General features: G+C 37.3%; 2 protein-coding genes across 4 annotated transcripts; one reads left to right on the top strand and one right to left on the bottom strand.

Moving 5' to 3' along the window:
- The first annotated feature begins 345 nt into the window (after window positions 1-345).
- Window positions 346-13,287, top strand: LOC135083490 (putative uncharacterized protein DDB_G0282133). 3 transcript variants are annotated; one of them, XM_063978251.1, is made up of 9 exons: window positions 346-831; window positions 909-1,049; window positions 1,298-4,474; window positions 4,728-4,869; window positions 5,958-6,063; window positions 6,281-6,361; window positions 8,238-8,384; window positions 8,999-9,138; window positions 10,055-10,133. In XM_063978251.1, the coding sequence occupies exons 1-8, from the start codon at window positions 565-567 to the stop codon at window positions 9,129-9,131; spliced, it is 4,194 nt and encodes a 1,397-aa protein (XP_063834321.1). In that variant the 5' UTR covers window positions 346-564; the 3' UTR covers window positions 9,132-9,138; window positions 10,055-10,133. The 3 variants fall into 3 exon arrangements, with proteins under 3 accessions (XP_063834321.1, XP_063834330.1, XP_063834311.1); XM_063978260.1 differs by having other exon boundaries at window positions 8,262-8,384; window positions 8,999-13,287; XM_063978241.1 differs by having other exon boundaries at window positions 8,999-13,287.
- On the bottom strand, window positions 13,281-20,344 carry LOC135083503 (glutamine-rich protein 2-like). The gene is made up of 14 exons (XM_063978269.1): window positions 20,265-20,344; window positions 19,747-19,818; window positions 18,722-18,861; window positions 18,453-18,561; window positions 18,261-18,373; window positions 17,807-17,992; window positions 17,239-17,426; window positions 15,793-15,917; window positions 14,955-15,066; window positions 14,472-14,631; window positions 14,026-14,068; window positions 13,848-13,936; window positions 13,749-13,770; window positions 13,281-13,456 (listed from the first exon to the last, which is right to left on the bottom strand). Exons 1-14 carry the CDS (start codon window positions 20,332-20,334, stop codon window positions 13,437-13,439), a joined length of 1,449 nt encoding a protein of 482 aa, XP_063834339.1. The 5' UTR covers window positions 20,335-20,344; the 3' UTR covers window positions 13,281-13,436.
- Between the last annotated feature and the right edge of the window lie 85 nt (window positions 20,345-20,429).

Genomic DNA, 20,429 nt, shown 5'->3' with positions numbered 1-20,429 from the left:
TTAATTTGGTTGTTTTATCAAATTCGTTTAATCGTATTGGGAATCCTTCCTTCCTTTTTCAAGATGATGAATGATGGGAGATGATGGGATGATGTCCCTACCCTGTCTACTTATGTACTCGCGTGTTTAGTACCTAAGCAAATATCTGTAAAAACTATGTTTGACCAGCCTAGACTCCAAAAATAAAATAAATATCGATAAATTGATTCCTTGAGAAGAGAATATTCATACCTTAAAAAACAATAAAATTGTTTTTCTTACATGATGCGTTTTGTTATCATTCGGAAACGGAAATGAATATTTGTCTATGTATAGATCAGTCTATGGTTTTTACTTACATTTTTTTATTTCTGGATCATGTCATGGCTGGCATGAAGCTTGATTTCTTTCCTCGTAAAAGTGAGCTTGGTTTTCTTTGAAAGTGGTGATTACCGTCAATGTTTTCTCTTTTATTTACTAATTGTGTACAAGTTAGCTTCTAATAGTCTTCTATCGCTCGATAGTATTATTTTTAATGGATGTCAAGATGTTTCCATTGTAGTCGAGTAGAAATCCGTACACAAAATGAACGACGGAGACTGGATTTGTAGCGACGCAAACTGCGGAAATATCAATTTTGCGCGTCGAGTGTCATGTTATCGATGTAATAAAGAGAGACCTGATGGTGGAAAGTCTTTCAAAAAGAAACTTGGGACTGAGATCGGAAAGTCTGCAGCAGAAAAGTCCCGTGGACTCTTCAACGCAGATGATTGGCAATGCAACAAATGTGCAAACGTGAATTGGGCCCGGCGCCATACATGTAACGTGTGTAATGCACCGAAATTCGGTGAAGTACGTGTATTTTCTTATTTTCATTGTATTAAATCGATAATTTGGACGTTCTATTTGACGAAGTAACTTGGTTTCAGGTGGAAGCTCGTACTGGCTACGGCGGAGGCTACAATGAGCGTGGGGTGGTGGAGTACCGCCGGCGGGACACATCCTCGGATGATGATATTGACGAGTTTGGCAGGAGGAAACGCAAACGCAAGAGTGAACCACAAAATAAGGTATGTATCTACCATCTTCCATGTTACCATGTTATTCAACCATTCACAGATAGTAGTCACACCGAGCAACTCTGTTGATTAAGTGACTACTTCTTTGCTATGAATTTATAAAATCATTTGCTTGTCATAAATTGTATTTAAAATTCAGGGGATTATGGATTTTGAAGCTAAGAAGATATTAAATTAAAGAGCATTAAAATTTTGAAGCACATCGTTATTAAAGTGGAGATTATTTTTCCTGCCTTCAGGTTGGCATCACTGAAGGAGCAGCATTCAAAGAGTTGCAAGGAACAATGCTGCAGAAGCAATCAAAACTGGATCATATTCCAGGGCCTGCACCAAAAATGTCACAGTCAAAATATAGTGAAAATGAGAAAATAAAAGGCAGCCTCAGTGATGGCTCTGTGTGTGAGGTTCCCCCTCTCTCTAAAATGGCATTTAGAAGGCATCAACTCCCAAACCAATCCACTTATCATAGACAAGATCACTCCTCACCTGCTTACAAACCAAATAATGTTCAATCCCGTAAAAGGTATTCCAGCATTGGAGATAAGGATCACACAGGTTCATCTGGCTATGAAACTGCATCAAAGAAGAGCAAACGCGACAGCACTAATTCCCCAGTCAAAGGATTCCCTGTCATGGAAAATATGGTCTCTTCAACCAATAATGACAAATTCCCTGGAACAACAAATAGTTATCAACTCACATACACTTTGGAAGAAAGGGTCAGAGCAGCAGCTTTTGCTATAGTTTACAGCAACTGTAAAATTACAACTGAAAAATTTGAATGGCTGTATGACAAGCCGGCGCCAGATTTCAAAACTATCTTTTCCTGGAGGCAGCGACTGCTGTCAACTGGATGTCTTGTTGATGGTCATGTAGATGCGAAATCAAATGATGACAAAAAATCTCCAGCCCAGCAAAAAAAGCAGATTGTTCCTAGAATACCAAATCCTGATGAGATTGCTATTTTATCCAGTGACAGTGAAGATGAATCTAGAAAAGATCAAATGCAAACTAAGCTCTCTGCACGTCAGAGAAGTGTGAGTGCTGAAACTTTATTTATTGGAAGTAACGAGCAAGAAACACATGCCGCTGGAAGTTCAATCAGTACTAATGATGATAGGCGTTCCAGAGGCAGAAGCCGATCTGAGTCTTCACACGGGAGATCACATTCCAGTTCATCAGACAGTCACGATTCCAACTACCCAGATACAGATTCTGAAAAAGTTGCTAAATCAAACACTTCTAAAACTGTGGGAAATGACAAAAAGTCGACATCAACTAGACCATCAGTGCGGGATTCAGACTCTGATTCAATTTCTTATGACAGTGAAGATGAAAATTTCTTGTCAAGGGTGTATGGGGAGAACAAAAAATCCAGACGTAAATTGAAAAAACGTAATGTGCCACCAACAGTTGCCACAAAACCTCTAAATACACAAATTCCATATTTGTCCGAGTCACCAGTCCGACCAGTTAATAATAATAATCCACCTTTTCAAGGCTATAGTACTGCCAAACCAACAGTGCAGCAGTCTCCATTAGTGACTGGAAATATATACACTTGTAATTTGCGCAACATGAATGTCAGGAATAATGACAATCCCATTGACACAGATGGATGTTCAAGTGAATATATTCCGACAAAACTGGGGTCAACTACTAAAAATTATCAGCAATTTAAAGACAATGTTAGAAAGAAGGGTTATTGGGCGAAAGGAAATGGAGCAGCTTTCCGGAACACTATTCACATATCCAATGAACCGATAACCCGGCCTGCTAATCGAACTTTACCTAATAATACTACTTACTCTTTTAATACACAAGGCGTCCAACGTACCAATGGGACTAAAATACCTGAAAGTAAACCAATTGAAGACATGTATTCTGTTAAGAAATCTCAATCTTTCCACATAATCAATGATCCAATAACACGATTCAATAAAAAACCACCTAAAGAAGTATACCCCCTAATTAAATCTGATTATGTTTCCAATGCTAAAACTAACAGATCTCTAGATTTTACTATGAAAAATGTACAAAACATAGAAATTGATGATCAATTTTTGCCATTTGATAAGCCTGCACAATCAACACCTAATATAAGTGTTACAGAAAATACATCACGCATATTTGACGTTGTGCAATCGAATCCGTCTTCTAAAAATCGAAGTATTATGGATATTTTCAACATGAATGATAAAGCCAATGAAAGTCCAGAGCAAAATAATGATCTCGAAAAATATGATAGTGTTCACAAGATGTACGAGACAACGTGGGACGAAGATGATGACGCTCTCTATAAAAATGATAGTATGGATGAATCAACACAAGATAAACAAAACCGTTCACCTAGTATTAGGAATCCAAGTCCTATTTCCAATATGCTGTATGCCACAGACGAAAGTATATCACTTCAAAATACACCTAAAAAGAAATTACCGGAAATTATTGAAAGTAAACGCGATATGTTACTAGATCTTTTAAATAATTATCCAAAAATCCAGGATAAAGATCAAACTGCAATAGTACAACATCAGCCGATATTGCAAGAACCACAAGCTATACCAGCAGAACTATCCAATGAAATACTATCTTTGTCAGAGACAAATGTTAGCAATGTCCCATTGCCTCCAGAAAAGATGTCCAAAAATACAGTGATTCCATCAAAACAAATACAGATTATTGAATCAATCACTATTCCGCCTAACTCCAATGTAAATTGGCCAAATTCTTATGATCTCAAACAAACTAACAACCAATGTGATATAGTTGAACATTCATCAAATCAAAACAAAATTAATAATGTGTCTGAAGAGTTGAAGAATACAGAGATTGAGATATCAGCACAAGAACCGTCTCAGCCTCAGCCTCCGCCTATGGCTACTTTAGATCTGTCCAATCTTCTAACTGGAATCAATACCAACACTCTTTTGTTGGCTCTTCAAAATTTACAGCAAATCAACCAAAACACTTCAAATGAAAATTTTGCTGATAACAACCAAGGTGATCCTGATGATAACAATGAAAATGATGATGTACAACATGTGGAAACTATTAACTTAACAAATGATGAGGAATGGGAGAAAGAATCTAATTGTGAAGGTAGCATAGAGAGGGAACTACAGAAACTAGATGGCAATACTGGAGATACTCCTTTTTTAAGTGACATTTTTGATCCTGGACCAGTTGTCATGCCTAGTAATGTTTCTAAAAAATTTAATATAAATCTCATCAGTGCTGAAGATAATAAGTCTGATGCACAAAAACTTCATTTAAATGAAAATGCGCCCGTGATCGGCAACTTCAAAAGCTTCGCTTTACCCAAGCCAATAATGTTGAATCGATTGAAATTAACGGTGAAACCTCCTGAAAAGGTCAAAAAGAGTTCTGGAAAGAAATCCAAACGCAAGAAGAAGGTTTGTATCAACTCTTTGGCCACTTGCATTTATTTAGCTTCAGTTCTGATCTCATTTCAAACTGTTTATAGCTAGCCTTCATTCAGTTATGTTTGTTTCATTAGCGTCAATTCCACAAAGGTTTCCAAAGCGTTATTTATAGGGCATTGTATCCTAAATACTGTAACTATTTGTAGGAACTTCAAACTCGGGGACGTTAATGGAACAAAAAATTTCTTGAATTTTAGATTTTATTGCGGTGGTTTTGTTTCAGAGCAAACCTTCAGCGTCGCAGGGAGAGGAGGAAGGCGTAGAGGATGAGGAGGAAGAATCGGGAGACGAGGCCGACCTTTCTAAGTACGAGCTGTGGGAAAGCGATGAGGAAAAGGGGAACTCCTCAAAAGCGGGTGGAGCAGGTCTAGATTTTAATCTTAAAAATTCCTCATTCATTCACTCGTTCATTTCTAGTGTCCGACCGAAACTAGTGTTACGACCGAAACCGAAACCGAAAACGAATTTCGGCAACGGTGTCTATTTCGGCCGAAACCGAAACCGAAACCGAAACTTCCTTACAAGGCTCATATTTTAAGGGAAAAAATAAAGAAAACGTTATTATAATCAGTCAGTCTTCATTGTTTTCTCTTTAAATTGCATTATTAAAGAGAATTTAACTTATAAAGCACCTTTTTACTCTAAAAGGTATCAAATTATGTATTCAAAAAGAAAAAGAAGGATTTATAGTCTAGACTTTTTTTAATTTCTCGCAATATTCAGGACATCTACATAACCCGTCCCATAGTCGGGTCTTTTACCTTAATAATTTCTCAAAACAAAATTGGTAGTACGTAAGTTAGTATCTACTGTACTTGCCACTTGGATATCTTGGTGATAAATACTAAAATGAACTTTGAAACTCTGAATCCATAATATTATCACCATGAAATACACTACGAGTATAGTCATTACTAACTACCTAACTAATGTTTGTTTACGTATAGCATTTACGAACAAAAAAAAATTTATAGGTTAGATTAAACTTGATTAAACTTTTATCAGTCATATTGAATATTTTTTTTATGTTTTCTACTACTGAATAAAACTTACCAAATTCAAAATAAATCACTCGAAAACTCGCCACCAAAACAAAACAAAACTAACAGCAAACAAACAAGCGAGCGAGCGAATTACGACATTGGCTCTGATCGGATTCATTCACTCATTCAACGCGCCGAACATGACCGATAACAGCGCGGAAACTCCCGAATGCACATTCGGTTTCGGTCGTAGTTTCGGCAAGTTTGCCGCCGAAAACGAAACTAAACCGAAACTCGTGTTTTTACCGAAACTCAACCGAAAACGAAACCGAAACCGAACATTCGGTCGGACACTATTCATTTCACATTCACTCGTTCATTATTCATACACTCGTTCATTCTACGTTCACTAGTTCATTCATTCTTAAATTTCGAATGTTGTTTAAAAATAGATTTTTTTATTTTTGTAGAAAATGCCGAAAAATCCAAAGAAGGTGAAAGTTCCAAGGAAGGACAAGATAAAGGAGACAATAATGGTAAAACTGCTTCCCCTGTCAAAAAGAACAGTAAAAGAAGGTGAGCAGCATTTTATAAATATCATATTGGGGGCTATCGTTTTTAGTCTTAACAGTTGGCACCACTGGGTGACGCCATCTTGGTGAGTGCAAATGCGATAGTCCTAGTCACTAGCAAGTGACAGTGACTACTCTACAGTAGCGCCAACTGGTGAGCGCTAAAATGATATGTGAAACAAAATTTACTACTTTTTTATAAACTTGTGTATCATTTTTAGGTCGCGAAGCTCGTCTTCATCGTCCAGCTCCTCATCAAGCTCCAGTTCTAGTCACAGCTCAACGCAAGGGCCTAAAAACAAGTGAGTGTAGTGAGTTTTCTTCAAACAAGGATTTCTAAGAGGTCCCATTGTATTTTGTTCTCTTAGAATTCTAGAATCCTGGGTGTTTCTTTTTGTTTCATATCTTTATAACTAGATTGTGCTTTGCGAATTTACCAAAAAAATTGTAACTAGGTATTTACTTAAATTAATTAAATAGCTTGAAAGTAGAGTTGTCAGAGCGTTTTCATTTTAGGCGGCTATGCAGAGCGTGCGAACTTATTTAGTTACGAGTGACATTTACTTGTTGTATTTATCATCAGACATGATATACAGTGTGAGTCACGTTAAAGTGTACATATGAAAATAGATAAAACTAGACCTGTTTTTATCGACAAAAAAGAGGTCAAAAATTTCTTGAGATTTTATTTTTATTTTTTATAGAATTTTTTTTCTTCCAATTACTTATTGTAAAGAAAACGTAATAACTTTTAAACTAATCGGTATATCCTAATAAAATAAAAACAGTAATAATGCTAAATAACAGGCGATACTAAAAAAATACATAAAATACACAAAAAAGGCCAAAAAATAATAAAAAAATATACTTTTTCAAAAAAATCTGCTTAAAAATTCGTGTTTTTTTGGTTATTTGATCAATTTCCCCAAAAAATGCCCCTATAACAGGTAGTTTTTATTGCTTTGTATTATTCTCTATCGTATTATCTTTGTAAAACCAAAAATCGCATGTCTCTATCCCTATCACAACATTTGCTATGCTCGTTTGAACAAAGGCCTGCCACAACATTATTCTCCGCTACAGGTAGAGACAATTTTAATTTTAACTAAAATGCTTATTTTACTTCGAAATCTTTTGTTTTTATTTGAAATCTAACTTGTCTTTATCAAAATTACAAATCTAGAGCCATTTTCAGTTTTGTTGTTAACGAAGCGTTGAATGGCGCGCCCGGAGAGGCTTAGTTCAAACGATCATTGCAAACGTTGTGATAGGGATAGAGACATGCGATTTTTGGTTTTACGAAGGTAATACGATAGAGAATAATACAAAGTAATAAAAACCACCAGTTATAGGGGCATTTTTTGGAGAAATTTATCAAATAACCAAAAAAAACACGAATTTTTAAGCAGATTTTTTTCAAAAATTATCATTTTTTATTATTTGTTGGCCTTTTTTGTGTATTTTATGTATTTTTTTAATATTGCCTGTTATTTAGCATTATTACTGTTTTTATTTTATCAGGATATACCGCTTAGTTTAAAAGTTATTACGTTTTCTTTACAATAAGTAATTGGAAGAAAAAAAATTCTATAAAAAATAAAAAAAAAATCTCAAAAAAATTTTGACCTCTTTTTTGTCGATAAAAATAGGTCTAGTTTCATCTATTTTCATATGTACACTTTAACGTGACTCACACTGTATTTATGCGACGCGCAGGAGTGCGGGCGCACCTTTTATTTCACCCGTACTCCTGCTTTGTAGCTTACCTACAGTATAGTCTATATCGTGTGTAAAAGTTATTAGCTGTGCGGTTGTCTTATACACAAGGGGACAAAATATCCCCGAATATGACGCGTAAAGCTTCAACTATGCGATATTGCAACAGTGTTTTGTCGCATCCACATTTCCGCTGCTCAATAAGCAAGCGCCGCATTGTCCTAAGATATTTCGTGTAGTTGTTGACGGCAAATGAAGCGCAATTTCTTGGGATATGTGTTTCATTTATACCTTCGTCTATCCAAGGCTTACTCGCCTAAAATGAATTGGGACATTTGTTCCCTCGTGTGTATTTAACTTCACTAGCCTAAAATGAAAGCGCTCTCACACAAAACGATTCAACGAGAATCACCCTCCACGTAGTTAGCCAATAATTTGACGAACGTTGCTATCCCTCACTAGATTCGACGACTTTAATCTGAACAGTGAGCGCGAGACTTCGCCCAAGGGCCGCAAGTCGCGCTCCCGGTCCCGATCGCCGCGGCCCAAGCCCACCAGTGCGCCCGCGCGCCGAAAGTCCCGGGACAGCCGGTCTGCGGGAGAATCTAGGTAGGTTTTTTTGTATTCATGTATACTATATTTTAATATCGGCCAGCTAGTTTTGATTTGGACCTTACAATAAGATAACGTTCGAAATATGATGGAGTGGGAACTATATTCCCACTGCCTTATAAAAGTAAATTTATTGTATTACATCCTTAGTTATCATCCCTTGCTCATTTGCCTTCGGGGCCAATAAAAAGTCTGATAAGTTACATAATAATTCATTTATGAATGGAGTGACATTTGTGCACACATTTCACGCACTTTATCGCAACGTTACGCATAATTGAAACTTAATCGATTACCATGTTGACAGATTATGCTATGATTTCTTGACAGCGCGCACCTTCGTTAATTCATTCTTTTTTTAATTAGTCCCTGAAATTGCTGTGAATCTCAAGTTAAAGACAAATTAAACGACAATCCACGCCCACATAGGAATTCAAATCTCAAGTCAAAGACAAAAACGGCAAGCCACGCCCAGTTACGGATTATATCTTGTGACTTAGAAAATGAGGCTTGTTTCTTGTAATATGTCAACATCTTTTCATCAGAAACAAATCTAAGCGTTTTTAAATATCCTTTCGATTCTGGGTTTAAAAATAAACGGTTTTCCACAGGAGCCACGACAAAGAGTGGAACCGTGATCGCGAGCGTCGGGACAGGCCGCGTGGCAACCGCGACGAACGCAAGGAGCGCCGCTACAGCCGAGACGGAGGCAACCATTACGGAGCCCGCGGACGCCACCGCTAAACCATCGGTCAGTGGTCGTGACGTCTAGAGTAATATGAAGGCTGCATGGTTACTCTGAAAAACGTTCCGTGACGTAATCTGAAGTTTCGTATGTCCATCCCTTTCACATAAATCGAGATGCCATTATGAGCGACGGTGACAGGTCGATGTGGCAAACATCAGAACTTAGAATCCAGCATTGTTGATTGTAGTAGCGCCCTCCTGTAAAGGTAGCCTCTCGAACTAAGCGTCACAGACGCAGCGTCTTTAGCTTTGGTCTTGTGCTACTGACGCCGCGTCACTAACTCGCTTCGAAAGGCTACCTTTAAGACCAAAGCTAAAGACGCTGCGTCTGTGACGCTTAGTTCGAAAGGCTACCTTAAATGTCTTATTTATATGGGACACTACTTTTTCGAATGTGGCAAAAATCTAAACTGATAACCCAGTATGACAGGGTTTCTCAAACTTTCGGCTCCACGAACCCCTGTTAAAGTTTCCAAGGTACAGCGAACCCCAACTTCACTATTTAAGTCCCCCCTTCTAAAGAAAATAATAAGGTTTTAATTCCAATATAAGTGCCAAAAAATGTATTTTTAATATGTGACGGGTGTACCTGTTTCTTGTCGCAAATGGAGTCAATTTACGAGTAATTTTGGGCAATATTTCAACCTTAATTCTGCCACCATTACGTAAATCTTGTTGCGAACCCCCTAGTGTCGAATGGATCCCACCTTGAGAAACCCTGCAGTATGATATTGGCGATAGGAGGGCGCTACCCTCCTGTCATTGTCATAGCTGGGACTCCACTGTCGGACAACTAAACGTAAACAGCGGTTCGGAGTAACCCTGCTGAGCACAACTATGTTTTGCAGTCCTACTGCTCAGTTCTACTGGTATTGGGTAATTTAGCTACCACTGCAAATTACTTTTTTCGTATCTTTCAGGTAGGATTAAGTAGTAAGACGGCGCAGACGCAATGTAGGGCCAAAACATCAAGCAAATAACGCGCGAATGGCGTGTAAGGTGCATAAATTATTCGACTCGAGCAGTAATTTATTTTAATGGTATACTGACCATATTTGCTTATTAATTCTCGACTCTTCAGTGATGTGTCGTTAGCATCTTAGCTTACCTGTTGCCCTTACCTAATATTAAACCTTATCAACTTGTCTTAAGGGCAAAAAATATAAACGTGCAAATCCTTGTAAATAATTAAGTTGCAATAGTTGTACCTATAACCTGCGCACAAGCAAATAGGGTGAAATAAAGCTGCTTAATCAATCTGAACATCACTACATGATATGCCGCACTATGGAGCGAAATTGCGATTTATGGACATAGCGATTTTTTTCACAATTTCTATTTGAAAAAAATACCTATCGATAGGTTACGTTATTCTGATGAATAAATGCTGCACAAGTTTTTCTCTAAAACCAATAGTTTGACTGGAAAAAAATATTTTCCATTTTCGTTGTATGGAATGAAACATAAAGTGGTCGATTTCGACTAAGCCTTGACAGATCTTGCTTTGAAACTACTTGAGCCTTGTTCTATGGCTTGTTGACTGTAATCCTACGCTATCAGCGCGCGTCCAAAGTTGCCCGTTCACAAGTTATGAGGTTCTGAAAAATTTAAAAAAAGTAAGTAAAAGTGACTTTTTTTTGGAATATCTTTAAAGATTTAACAAAAATATAAAGATTTTATACGTTAATAATGTAAATTAACCTTAAATTACTGCTAAAAACACATTTTAATAAACTTAAAAGGAATTAAATCAGCGATTTTTTTTTCACAATTTCTGTTTAAAAAAAATACCTATCGATAGGGTATGTTATTCTGATGAATAAATATTATGAACGTTTTTCTCTAAAACCAATAGTTTGGCTGGAAAAAAATATTTTCCATTTTCGTTGTATGGAATGAAACATAAAGTGGTCGATTTCGACTAAGCCTTGACAGATTTTGCTTTGAAACTACTTGAGCCTTGTTCTATGGCTTGTTGACTATAATCCTAGACTAACAGCGCGCGCACAAAGTTGCCCGTTCAGAAGTTATGAGGTTCCGAAAAATGAAAATTAAAGTAAGTAAAAGTATCTTTTTTTGGGTATAAATCTTTAAAGATTCAACTAAAACATGAAAATTATATACTTTAGTAATGTAATTAACCTTTTTCTTGTCGTCTTATCTAAAGAAAAGGCAATTTTAGTTATTTTAATTTTCATTTTTCGGAACCTCATAACTTCTGAACGGGCAACTTTGGGCGCGCGCTGTTAGTGCAGGATTATAGTCAACAAGCCATAGAACAAGGCTCAAGTAGTTTCAAAGCAAAATCTGTCAAGGCTTAGTCGAAATCGACCACTTTATGTTTCATTCCATACAACGAAAATGAAAAATATTTTTTTCCAGCCAAACTATTGGTTTTAGAGAAAAACGTTCATAATATTTATTCATCAGAATAACATACCCTATCGATAGGTATTTTTTTTAAACAGAAATTGTGAAAAAAAAATCGCTGATTTAATTCCTTTTAAGTTTATTAAAATATGTTTTTAGCAGTAATTTAAGGTTAATTTACATTATTAACGTATAAAATCTTTATATTTTTGTTAAATCTTTAAAGATATTCCAAAAAAAAAGTAACTTTTACTTACTTTTTTTAAATTTTTCAGAACCTCATAACTTGTGAACGGGCAACTTTGGATGCGCGCTGATAGCGTAGGATTACAGTCAACAAGCCATAGAACAAGGCTCAAGTAGTTTCAAAGCAAGATCTGTCAAGGCTTAGTCGAAATCGACCACTTTATGTTTCATTCCATACAACGAAAATGAAAAATATTTTTTTCCAGTCAAACTATTGGTTTTAGAGAAAAACTTGTGCAGCATTTATTCATCAGAATAACGTAACCTATCGATAGGTATTTTTTTCAAATAGAAATTGTGAAAAAAATCGCTATGTCCATAAATCGCAATTTCGCTCCATAGTGTGCCGTTCTGACTAAAGAATAATTTAAGAAAGGATTATTGTAGTTTGAATAAATGACACCTGCCTGTGTATAAGAAAACAGGGATATTTTATGAAGTTAATTTTAAAAATAAATGTGGTTTAACGATTATAATATAGGTAAAAAAACTATTTTCATTGCAGCAACCTATAAAAGATCTTATTTCTCAAAACAATATTGTAGTAACTGTGAAAAAGATATTTTGTTAAAGATTTCTTCTTTTTTTTGTTATATAAAATACTGTTTAAGGATTCTTGTAGAATTTCAATGTAACTGGAAAGATGAACGTAAAGTTTAATTAGTGTAAGATTTGAGTTCAAGGTCAATTTCTTATTCGAGTCATTGCATATGGTTCCTGCTTCTTGCTGTAACGATGCTATCTACAATGTGTTGCGGTATGTGATATGGTTTATTGTTAAGTTAAAATTTATTTACTTACGTTGACCTTGAATATAAATCAAGCTTTTTGTATTTTGTACATAATTCTATAATAAATATGTATATGTGTATAGTTCTGACGTTGGTGCGGTGTAGAGTTAAAAACAAATGACAGCGTAACAGTCAGACTATTGATCTTACAAACTATTCAAATAGGTACATAATTTGGTTGGAAATGAGATGGATTGCTGTAGATATCTCTCGCTCGCTCTTGTTGTATAAAAAAAAGCGAAAGAGGCATCTCCCCGGGCACTATTTTCTACTCAGTCTTCATTTCTCCGGCTTTTAATTGTAATATTTTGCTCATCGTTGTGGTATTGTGTAAAGTACATACACAAAGTAGGTACTTGCATTTATTTTAATGATTTTTTTAAATAATCAAAATTTTGTTATTTTGTCTAACGGCAAACTCAAAAATGCTTTTTTGTAGTTAGTGCTTATTATATCCCGTTCTGTCAAATCTTGAAATGTAATAGTGTTTTCTTGCATCACTTTTTTACAGTTATGGATTGACATAAACGCAAATACCAATTGACAAATCATTTTTGTGATAGGTATTAGGTATACAAGTATTCTGTAAATACAAAATTTAGATTTAAGCGATAATTCATAATTTGTCTGAATTTGTGTCAACCTTTTGGGTTTGTTAAAAGACGTGTAGGTTTTAATGTAGTGGAGTATCTTATAAGACTTGTATGGTAATGGATTTGCCATGAAAATAAAAGAAATATTAAAAATTATGTATTTTATTCTGCACATTACATGATTAGTAAAATACCAAATATTTAGCTAAACAAAACTTGAAGAACAATAACGATTCAACCAATTAATATAACTATCAAAATGCGAAATTTTATAATAATTTATCATATTATTATTAAGTTCTTTAGCCTTTGGGTGGTCGATCTGAAAACAATATAAAAAATATTAACTTTAGTGGTGTTGCCACTTGTGTGGCTACAGCATTCAGTAAAAATTACTAAAAATCGAATAGGTAAAAATTTTAAACTTTCGAAATTTCGTTGATTAGATTTCCTGTTTTTCACCTACATAAAAATTCATAATTTATGACATAAATAAAACCGATACTCGGTTAAAATTGCACGCACAAAAACAATTTTTTTCCTCTAAGATAATACCTAGATAATTCACACATACTAAAAGCATAAAATAATTGTCTACCGACAATTATAATTACCTCCATCCAAGCAGCGACATTCCTGTAACAAAAATGCACTTCGTCAAGAATTTGTCGAAAAAAAGATAACATTATATTTTTGTTACGTTCGATACTTACCGCGCTTATCACCATAGGCTTCTGAGGCGGTTTTGGTTTGTCCTGTTTCGAAGGAACCGGTTTTGGAGTGCAAGCATCCACAGCGCCACCTGGTGATTAAAAAAGTCGAGTATTACGTACGTCAGTATTTTTTGTAATTATATTAATTTGCAATATCGATCAGCATAATTATATTTACCCGGACCAACATTTGCAGCCTCACCGCCGCTCACTTTGTACATCTGAAATCATTTGTTTTAATTTGAATCGTTCATCAATAATTTAATTCATATTCACCCTGAAAAGGACCCCGATTATATCCCCAAGCAGGTTCAAAATTGGAACCCCCAAGGAAATCGCAAAGTTGGTCGCCCAAACAAACTTGGCGGTGCACTGTAGCAGACGAGGCGAAGAAGATCGGCAAGACTTGGAGCGAGATCAAACGCGAAGCTCAAGACCGAACGCGATGGAGGACTAGGTATTTATTGTCGACGCCCTCTGCCCCATCTAGGGGACATAGGACATTAAGTAAAGTAAGTCAAGAATTGCACATTTTTGAATTACTCCATCCTCGTTGTCCGGTTTTTCATCGTACACGATTCGATAATATCATGATAATTATGTCGATTGTTTATAAATACGTACCCTGCCATCATCACCCGTAGCCAAGCTAGAGGACAGCGGCAACACATCCGGGCCCCACTGCTTGATGAAGTGGCCTAAACGCGCCACGCGCTGCGCAGGAGTGGTCACCGTGTGCGACCCGCCGCAGTAGCGGTTGCATAGGTGCTTGTCCGTTTCCGACCTGCTTACAGAAATTCGTGAGGGTTCATCAGGTTTATTTAGGTATTTTTGGGGTATATTTTTCGGTTTTAAATTGTGCTTTTCATGTATCAAATGATGATCATTAAATTGCGTAATTAATGAACAAAGTTCTGATGAGATGAAATTGAAAACCAATAGATAGCGCCCGCGCAATCGGGACGCTTATATAGTGCAAGCTTTTTTGATATTTGCTAAACCATTTTAGCAAATGGTTTGGCGGAGCAAAGAGTCAGAAATGAGGACTGTATGGTAATTATGGTACCTAAGTTATGAAAAGTCGTCATGAATCTCATCAACGGTCACCTGGCTTTCTGCGGTGGCTGCTGCTTCCCCGAGCCCATTTGCTTGTCTATGGCCTCCCAGTCGTGCATATTCCTCTGCGGCACATTGGTCTGCTGTGTCTTGCGGATCGCGTCTGCCAATAACAATATCGTTCCAAGAATTCGTTTACTCTTTGAATTGAATCGATAAACTTATCCAAGGATGAAGCAGGAATATAAATCGGTGGGTATTCGTGTCCCAAGTTGCCGACATTGTTAAGCAGGCGTTAGCTGGATTCCTATGAATGTGATAAACGCCCTGCGCGGAATATTAAGATAACATAATTTGCGCCTAAAGGGTTCTTGCTAAGAGCAGAAATGTTTGAACGTCTCGGTGTCGTTTGCGATATTCCATGTACACCAATTCCATTGTTGTTGTTACTTTGAATAACTGACGCGTTACGGAATGTATTTCATTAGAATGTCGAATGAGCAAAACACTATTACCAAACAATTTGCTTATGATAACTTTTAGATGGATTAGATTGTATGGTAAAATTGAGGAAACAAAGCAACGCGTTTGAATTGACTTTTAAATGGCGTCGGTGTTAACTCGTAACGTGCCCTCCGCACGAAACCAATTTGCTTATATGATGGTTCTTGTATGGTTTATTCGAATGTAGAATGCGTTTGTTGAATGATTCTCATAACGCTTTGTGTATCACTCTAGATCACTAGTCATCAGTTCTGTTAGTTAAAAATGTTTTTGTTAATATAGCGGAAATATTATTAAACAATTTTGTACCTTGACTTGATCGTAGGGAATCCAAATCGAAAGTTGTTATTACGTTTCGTTGAGATAAAAATATCGCAATTCTTACCCAGTTCGTAGCTGAGGTAGGGCTTCATGGACAAGTTTGCTGGCATGGGGCGGCTGATCGGCACTGAACTGGCGGCCTCCGTTGGCATAACCGCTTTCGCGTCGCACGAAATGCAGTTTACGTCCCTAAATACAAAGAAAGTTCAAAATAAAAACTAAAAATTTACAGCAGTAGTGATGTGCAAACATTTTCGTTTGCGTAGTTTCACCGTGTGTCGCGGTGAACACTTTGTTTTCTGTTATGAAGCCTCTGCAGACTACAGACTTCAGTCAGCGGATAGTTTGGTCGGCTCCTAAATTGTATGAGAAATTGGCCGATACTAAATCCGTGTTCTACTGATTGAACAGCCCGACTAAACTATCGGCTGACAAAAAGTCTACATAGGTAAAGTTATCTAGACAAGAATATTGAAATAGGTACATTAATAAATGGCCTTTTCTGTAATAACCGTATCTATGTAATACAGTTACCTAATTACTTGCTAGGTTACTAGTAAAACCGTCTGGTTTGCCAGCGTTCTTTGAACTACAAGATGTAAATGTGTTGGGGGAAGGGAGTAAGTACTTAAAATGCGAAAAGCTAGACGAGGGAATTCCGCTCATTAGCAATACGTATTTGAAATACCAACAGGAGAAAGCATTTTGCAATATCAAACAGTAGGTAGGTTAATAGTTAGTATGTAAGTACTTACTAGGTACCTGGGTGTTTAGAAACTGAATTGAGTATTCCGTACATGTTTGTTTGTTTTTGATTATATCGTTTATATCTAGGTGTCTTATCATTGTGGAATATAGCCAAAAAATCGAGAATGTTTCCGACACAAAAATGCATAAGACGCAATCAGTACTTACCTGAGAAACGTTTGACTTCGAAAATGGAGGGAACACAACTGCATATTCCCGCTCAGAGGGTGTCATGGTTTCTAATGTAAACAGAATGGTTTGGCATGCGCGGCTCCCTTAATAATTCTCCCGCGGATTACACCCAGAGGTTAATTGCAAAACAGTTAACAAAGCATATGGGGTTGCCACAGAATGTGCACTTCGCAAAATGTACACTTTTCTATACAAATGTAAGAGCTGAAGAGTTTGTTTCTATAAAAATAGTATGAAAAAGTGCACATTTTGCGAAGTGCACATTCTGCGTCAGATCGAGCATCATAAGTTATAGATATGCTGCATTTTGGATAACAGAAAACATTCGTAGTTGAAATACCTACTACACTTTGTGGATTATATCTTAACAATATACACAGGCGCCTGGGTTTGAGACTTTTCTATAGCATGATTTTTTTACTCCCGGAGGTAACTTTGTTGGTCCTTGAGAACGAGGATCAAAGTCGTAGTAATATTTTAACTCCCCAATGTTACTGCCTTATTGAATATTGAGTGACACAGTGTTGTAGAATAGTCAGTAGTCACCAAAGTTACTCGACATGGGCCTTACCTGAGCAATTTCCTCTTGGTTCCCGCAGCCTCGGCCTCTCGCCTTAGTGAGGCCATCTGCTTCAGATTCTCCTGCAGTTGCTTCAGTTTGCTGTTGAAGAAGTCCTTCACTGGGGACAGCTCCATCTTGTCTAGCTTCATCTCGATCTCGCGTTGGATGTCGTCCAAGGCTTGTTGCCATAGTGCTTCCTAGGAGAAGGAAAACAAAGTTTGGAGTCTGGGTTATTTATTATACATAGCTAGATGTTCATGAGCCCGTGGAGAGACTGTAGATTCAGAAATATGGTGATGGTGATCATCAGCATATAGTGGATCTGGGTCCAATTTTCAGGTAGAACAAACAGTACAGAATCGCTTTATGTTCTTGGTTTCAATATCATAGGACGTTATGAATGTCTGAATATAAATCGTTTAAGGATGCCCGTTATCTCGTCTCATAAGGTAGGTATTAAGACAAGGGGTTATGGATGGACTCATAAGCAGGCTTGCTACATTTACCCTCTACTACTACCCCTCTACTCCTACCCCAACGAATCCGGAATCCGAATCTTAAGATTTATTTTAATAACCTGTAGGTTGAGTTTCCCAAGAGCATGTTCGAGTCCTCTGGACAGATCGTCGCAGGCCAGCTCGAACTGGTCGTGCGAGACCTTCCTCGCCAGCATCCGTAGGTCGGCCTTCTCAGCCATCGCTTCTACCATGTCTTCGCGATCCAGTTTGACCGTCTTAAGCAGTTCTATCTGTTCTAGGAGAGCCTGAAAAAGTGGTTAGTGATAAGACAGAGAAGATGGGTTTAATCTGAGTGATTTATCGTTGTTTTTTTTAACCACTTAAGGGAGAAAAATATTTCGGATCTGCGGGGTTACTCCGAAAAATGTTATCTGAAGTTTCGAATGTTGCCATCCCTCTTACGCAAAGCGAGATGCCAGCATGAGCGACGGTGACAGATAGAAAACCTGAAACTACGTTTAGGAGTAGCCTTGCTGTTTCAAGAACTACAAATTGATAAATAGTGCTTTTTACATTTATGTTATGCTGCCTGTCTTCTTTTTCTGCAGCTAACTGCAGAGCCGTTTCGTGAACTTGTTTCAACTGTTCTTGCATATCCTGGACCGTTTGGAACAGCTGCATCAACCCTGGTTAGCAGAAAAATATATTTAAGAAGATTATGCTTGTTTGTATTGGTATTTGTGTGGAAGGTTTATCTTAAGTCACCTTGCAAGTCTTTTATAAGATCCGGAGAAAGTTTTCCAGCTGTGAGATCTTGCGTCAAAGTTGCCACTTGTTTCAATAAATATTCCAGTTGATCTTGGAATGAATTTATCTGAAAGATTAAAGTACTGTTTATGATTTCTGCATTGAAAATTAACCTGTTTTGTTCTTAGTTGATAAATAGTTTGGGTTACATTTGTATTTCTAGATCAAGTAGAAAATCTACGAAGAAAAAATGTTACGTCTTTTGTTTTTAACAGAAATATCGTTACTTGGTCTTGTATGGCGCCGTCGCTCTTGCCGATGGAGTCGCAGCATTTGTTTAGTTTCTTCTCCAGCTCATTGATTCTATTCATCAGGTCAGCAGTGATCAGTGTGAACGACCGACGAGGATGCGTTGATTGTTTGCGGTCTACAAAAACATTGTGTAAATAATAAAACAGTGTGATTTACCTACAAAAAGAAAGTATCTAAATTTCGTTGTGTTTAAGAGGCTTATTCGTGCCCATTAAAACAAAAGGTCAAAGTTCAACGTTACAAAAATGCAAAAGCGTGCATTTTAAATTCAAGCTCAATGTGTCAGAAGACAATAGAAGCGCTCGAACCATTTCACATAATGTTCGGAACTTATGAACCAGACTTAAATGGGTATAAGTACCTAACGGGGTTCGGCAAATGGGCTAAACACGAAGAACCAATAATAAGTGATGAAGGATCATTCGTTTTACGTTTTATGTTGTTATTAGGCAATTCATTGATTGGAAGTCGATAGAAGCTGAACAAAGCACGACGGAAGCCTTTTGTGAAGACTATCTATTGTACTTTTGTTGTTATAGGTGCGTCTGTGGACTTCGATGGTATGAAAATTTATACGGAAATGTTTTTAGCTATTTCTCTGAGGGAAATGGGCGAATGTTGGAAAAGCGTTCTCCTCTTTTCTTAATTAAGCAATAATTCTTATGATATTTATTGGAACAGCAGCCTCAATACAAAATCAAATTTTGAGTAGGTACAAATCACAATAACTAGTGGTCAGTCAGATTTAGATATTGTATATACCTACATATTTAATTGATCGGCTACTAATCAGTAGTTCTATTTTTATTTCAATTTAGCTCTAATAAATACCCACTACTAAACCCGTTGCGAATGTGAGAAAAATACGAAGACAGACCAAATCGGATTATGATTTTCGCTAATGTCACCAGAAAAACTGTTGCGATTCACACATACAGTGAGACAGTGACATAATACACACACATTACACAATGTAACAATGTATGGTGTGAAAGCTTACCAGGCGGTGGTGCTGCAGCTTCAGTTGGTGCCGCCGCCGCTGCCGGCGGGGGTGGTGTAGCAGCTTGGGCGTCTGTTAAAAACAATAAAGACAGTAAAATAAATCTAAAAAAATAATAATTATAAAATTGTGGATTCCGTCAGATTACAATCTGACGTCTGAAAGTGTCATGATATCGTTCGTTCGTTTCAGCCGAATGACGTCCACCGCTGGACAAAGGCCTCCCCCAAGGATTTCCACAAATACTGGTCCTGTGCCGCCCGCATCCAGAACCTTCTTTCGCGAGCGTCCGCGCCCGCGACCTTCACCATTTGATTTTAGCGATTCTGGGGGCTATGTCATGATGTGTATCTTATCAAATCCAGCCTGCACCTCCTCAAGCGTCTTATAGAAGTTGTTGGTCAACTCGTCCAGATCCCTGCCATGTTCTCGATGTGTTTTTGAATGGTTCCGAGCTCCTCCTTGGAGGCGGGCGGCGGTCCGGCGGGGGCAGCAGTAGATAATAACATGGAACTTACCAAACCCTGCTTGCACCTCCTCAAGCGTCTTATAGAAGTTGTTAGTCAACTCGTCCAGATCCCTGCGCATGTTTTCGATGTGTTTCTGTATGGCTCCGAGCTCCTCTTTGGAGGCGGGCGGCGGTCCGGCGGGGGCGGCGGGAGCTAATAATATGGAACTTACCA

Source organism: Ostrinia nubilalis, chromosome 2 (genome assembly GCF_963855985.1).
Source record: "Ostrinia nubilalis chromosome 2, ilOstNubi1.1, whole genome shotgun sequence".
In the NCBI taxonomy this organism is placed as follows: domain Eukaryota; kingdom Metazoa; phylum Arthropoda; class Insecta; order Lepidoptera; family Crambidae; genus Ostrinia; species Ostrinia nubilalis.
This window is presented reverse-complemented; position numbering and strand designations above follow the sequence as displayed.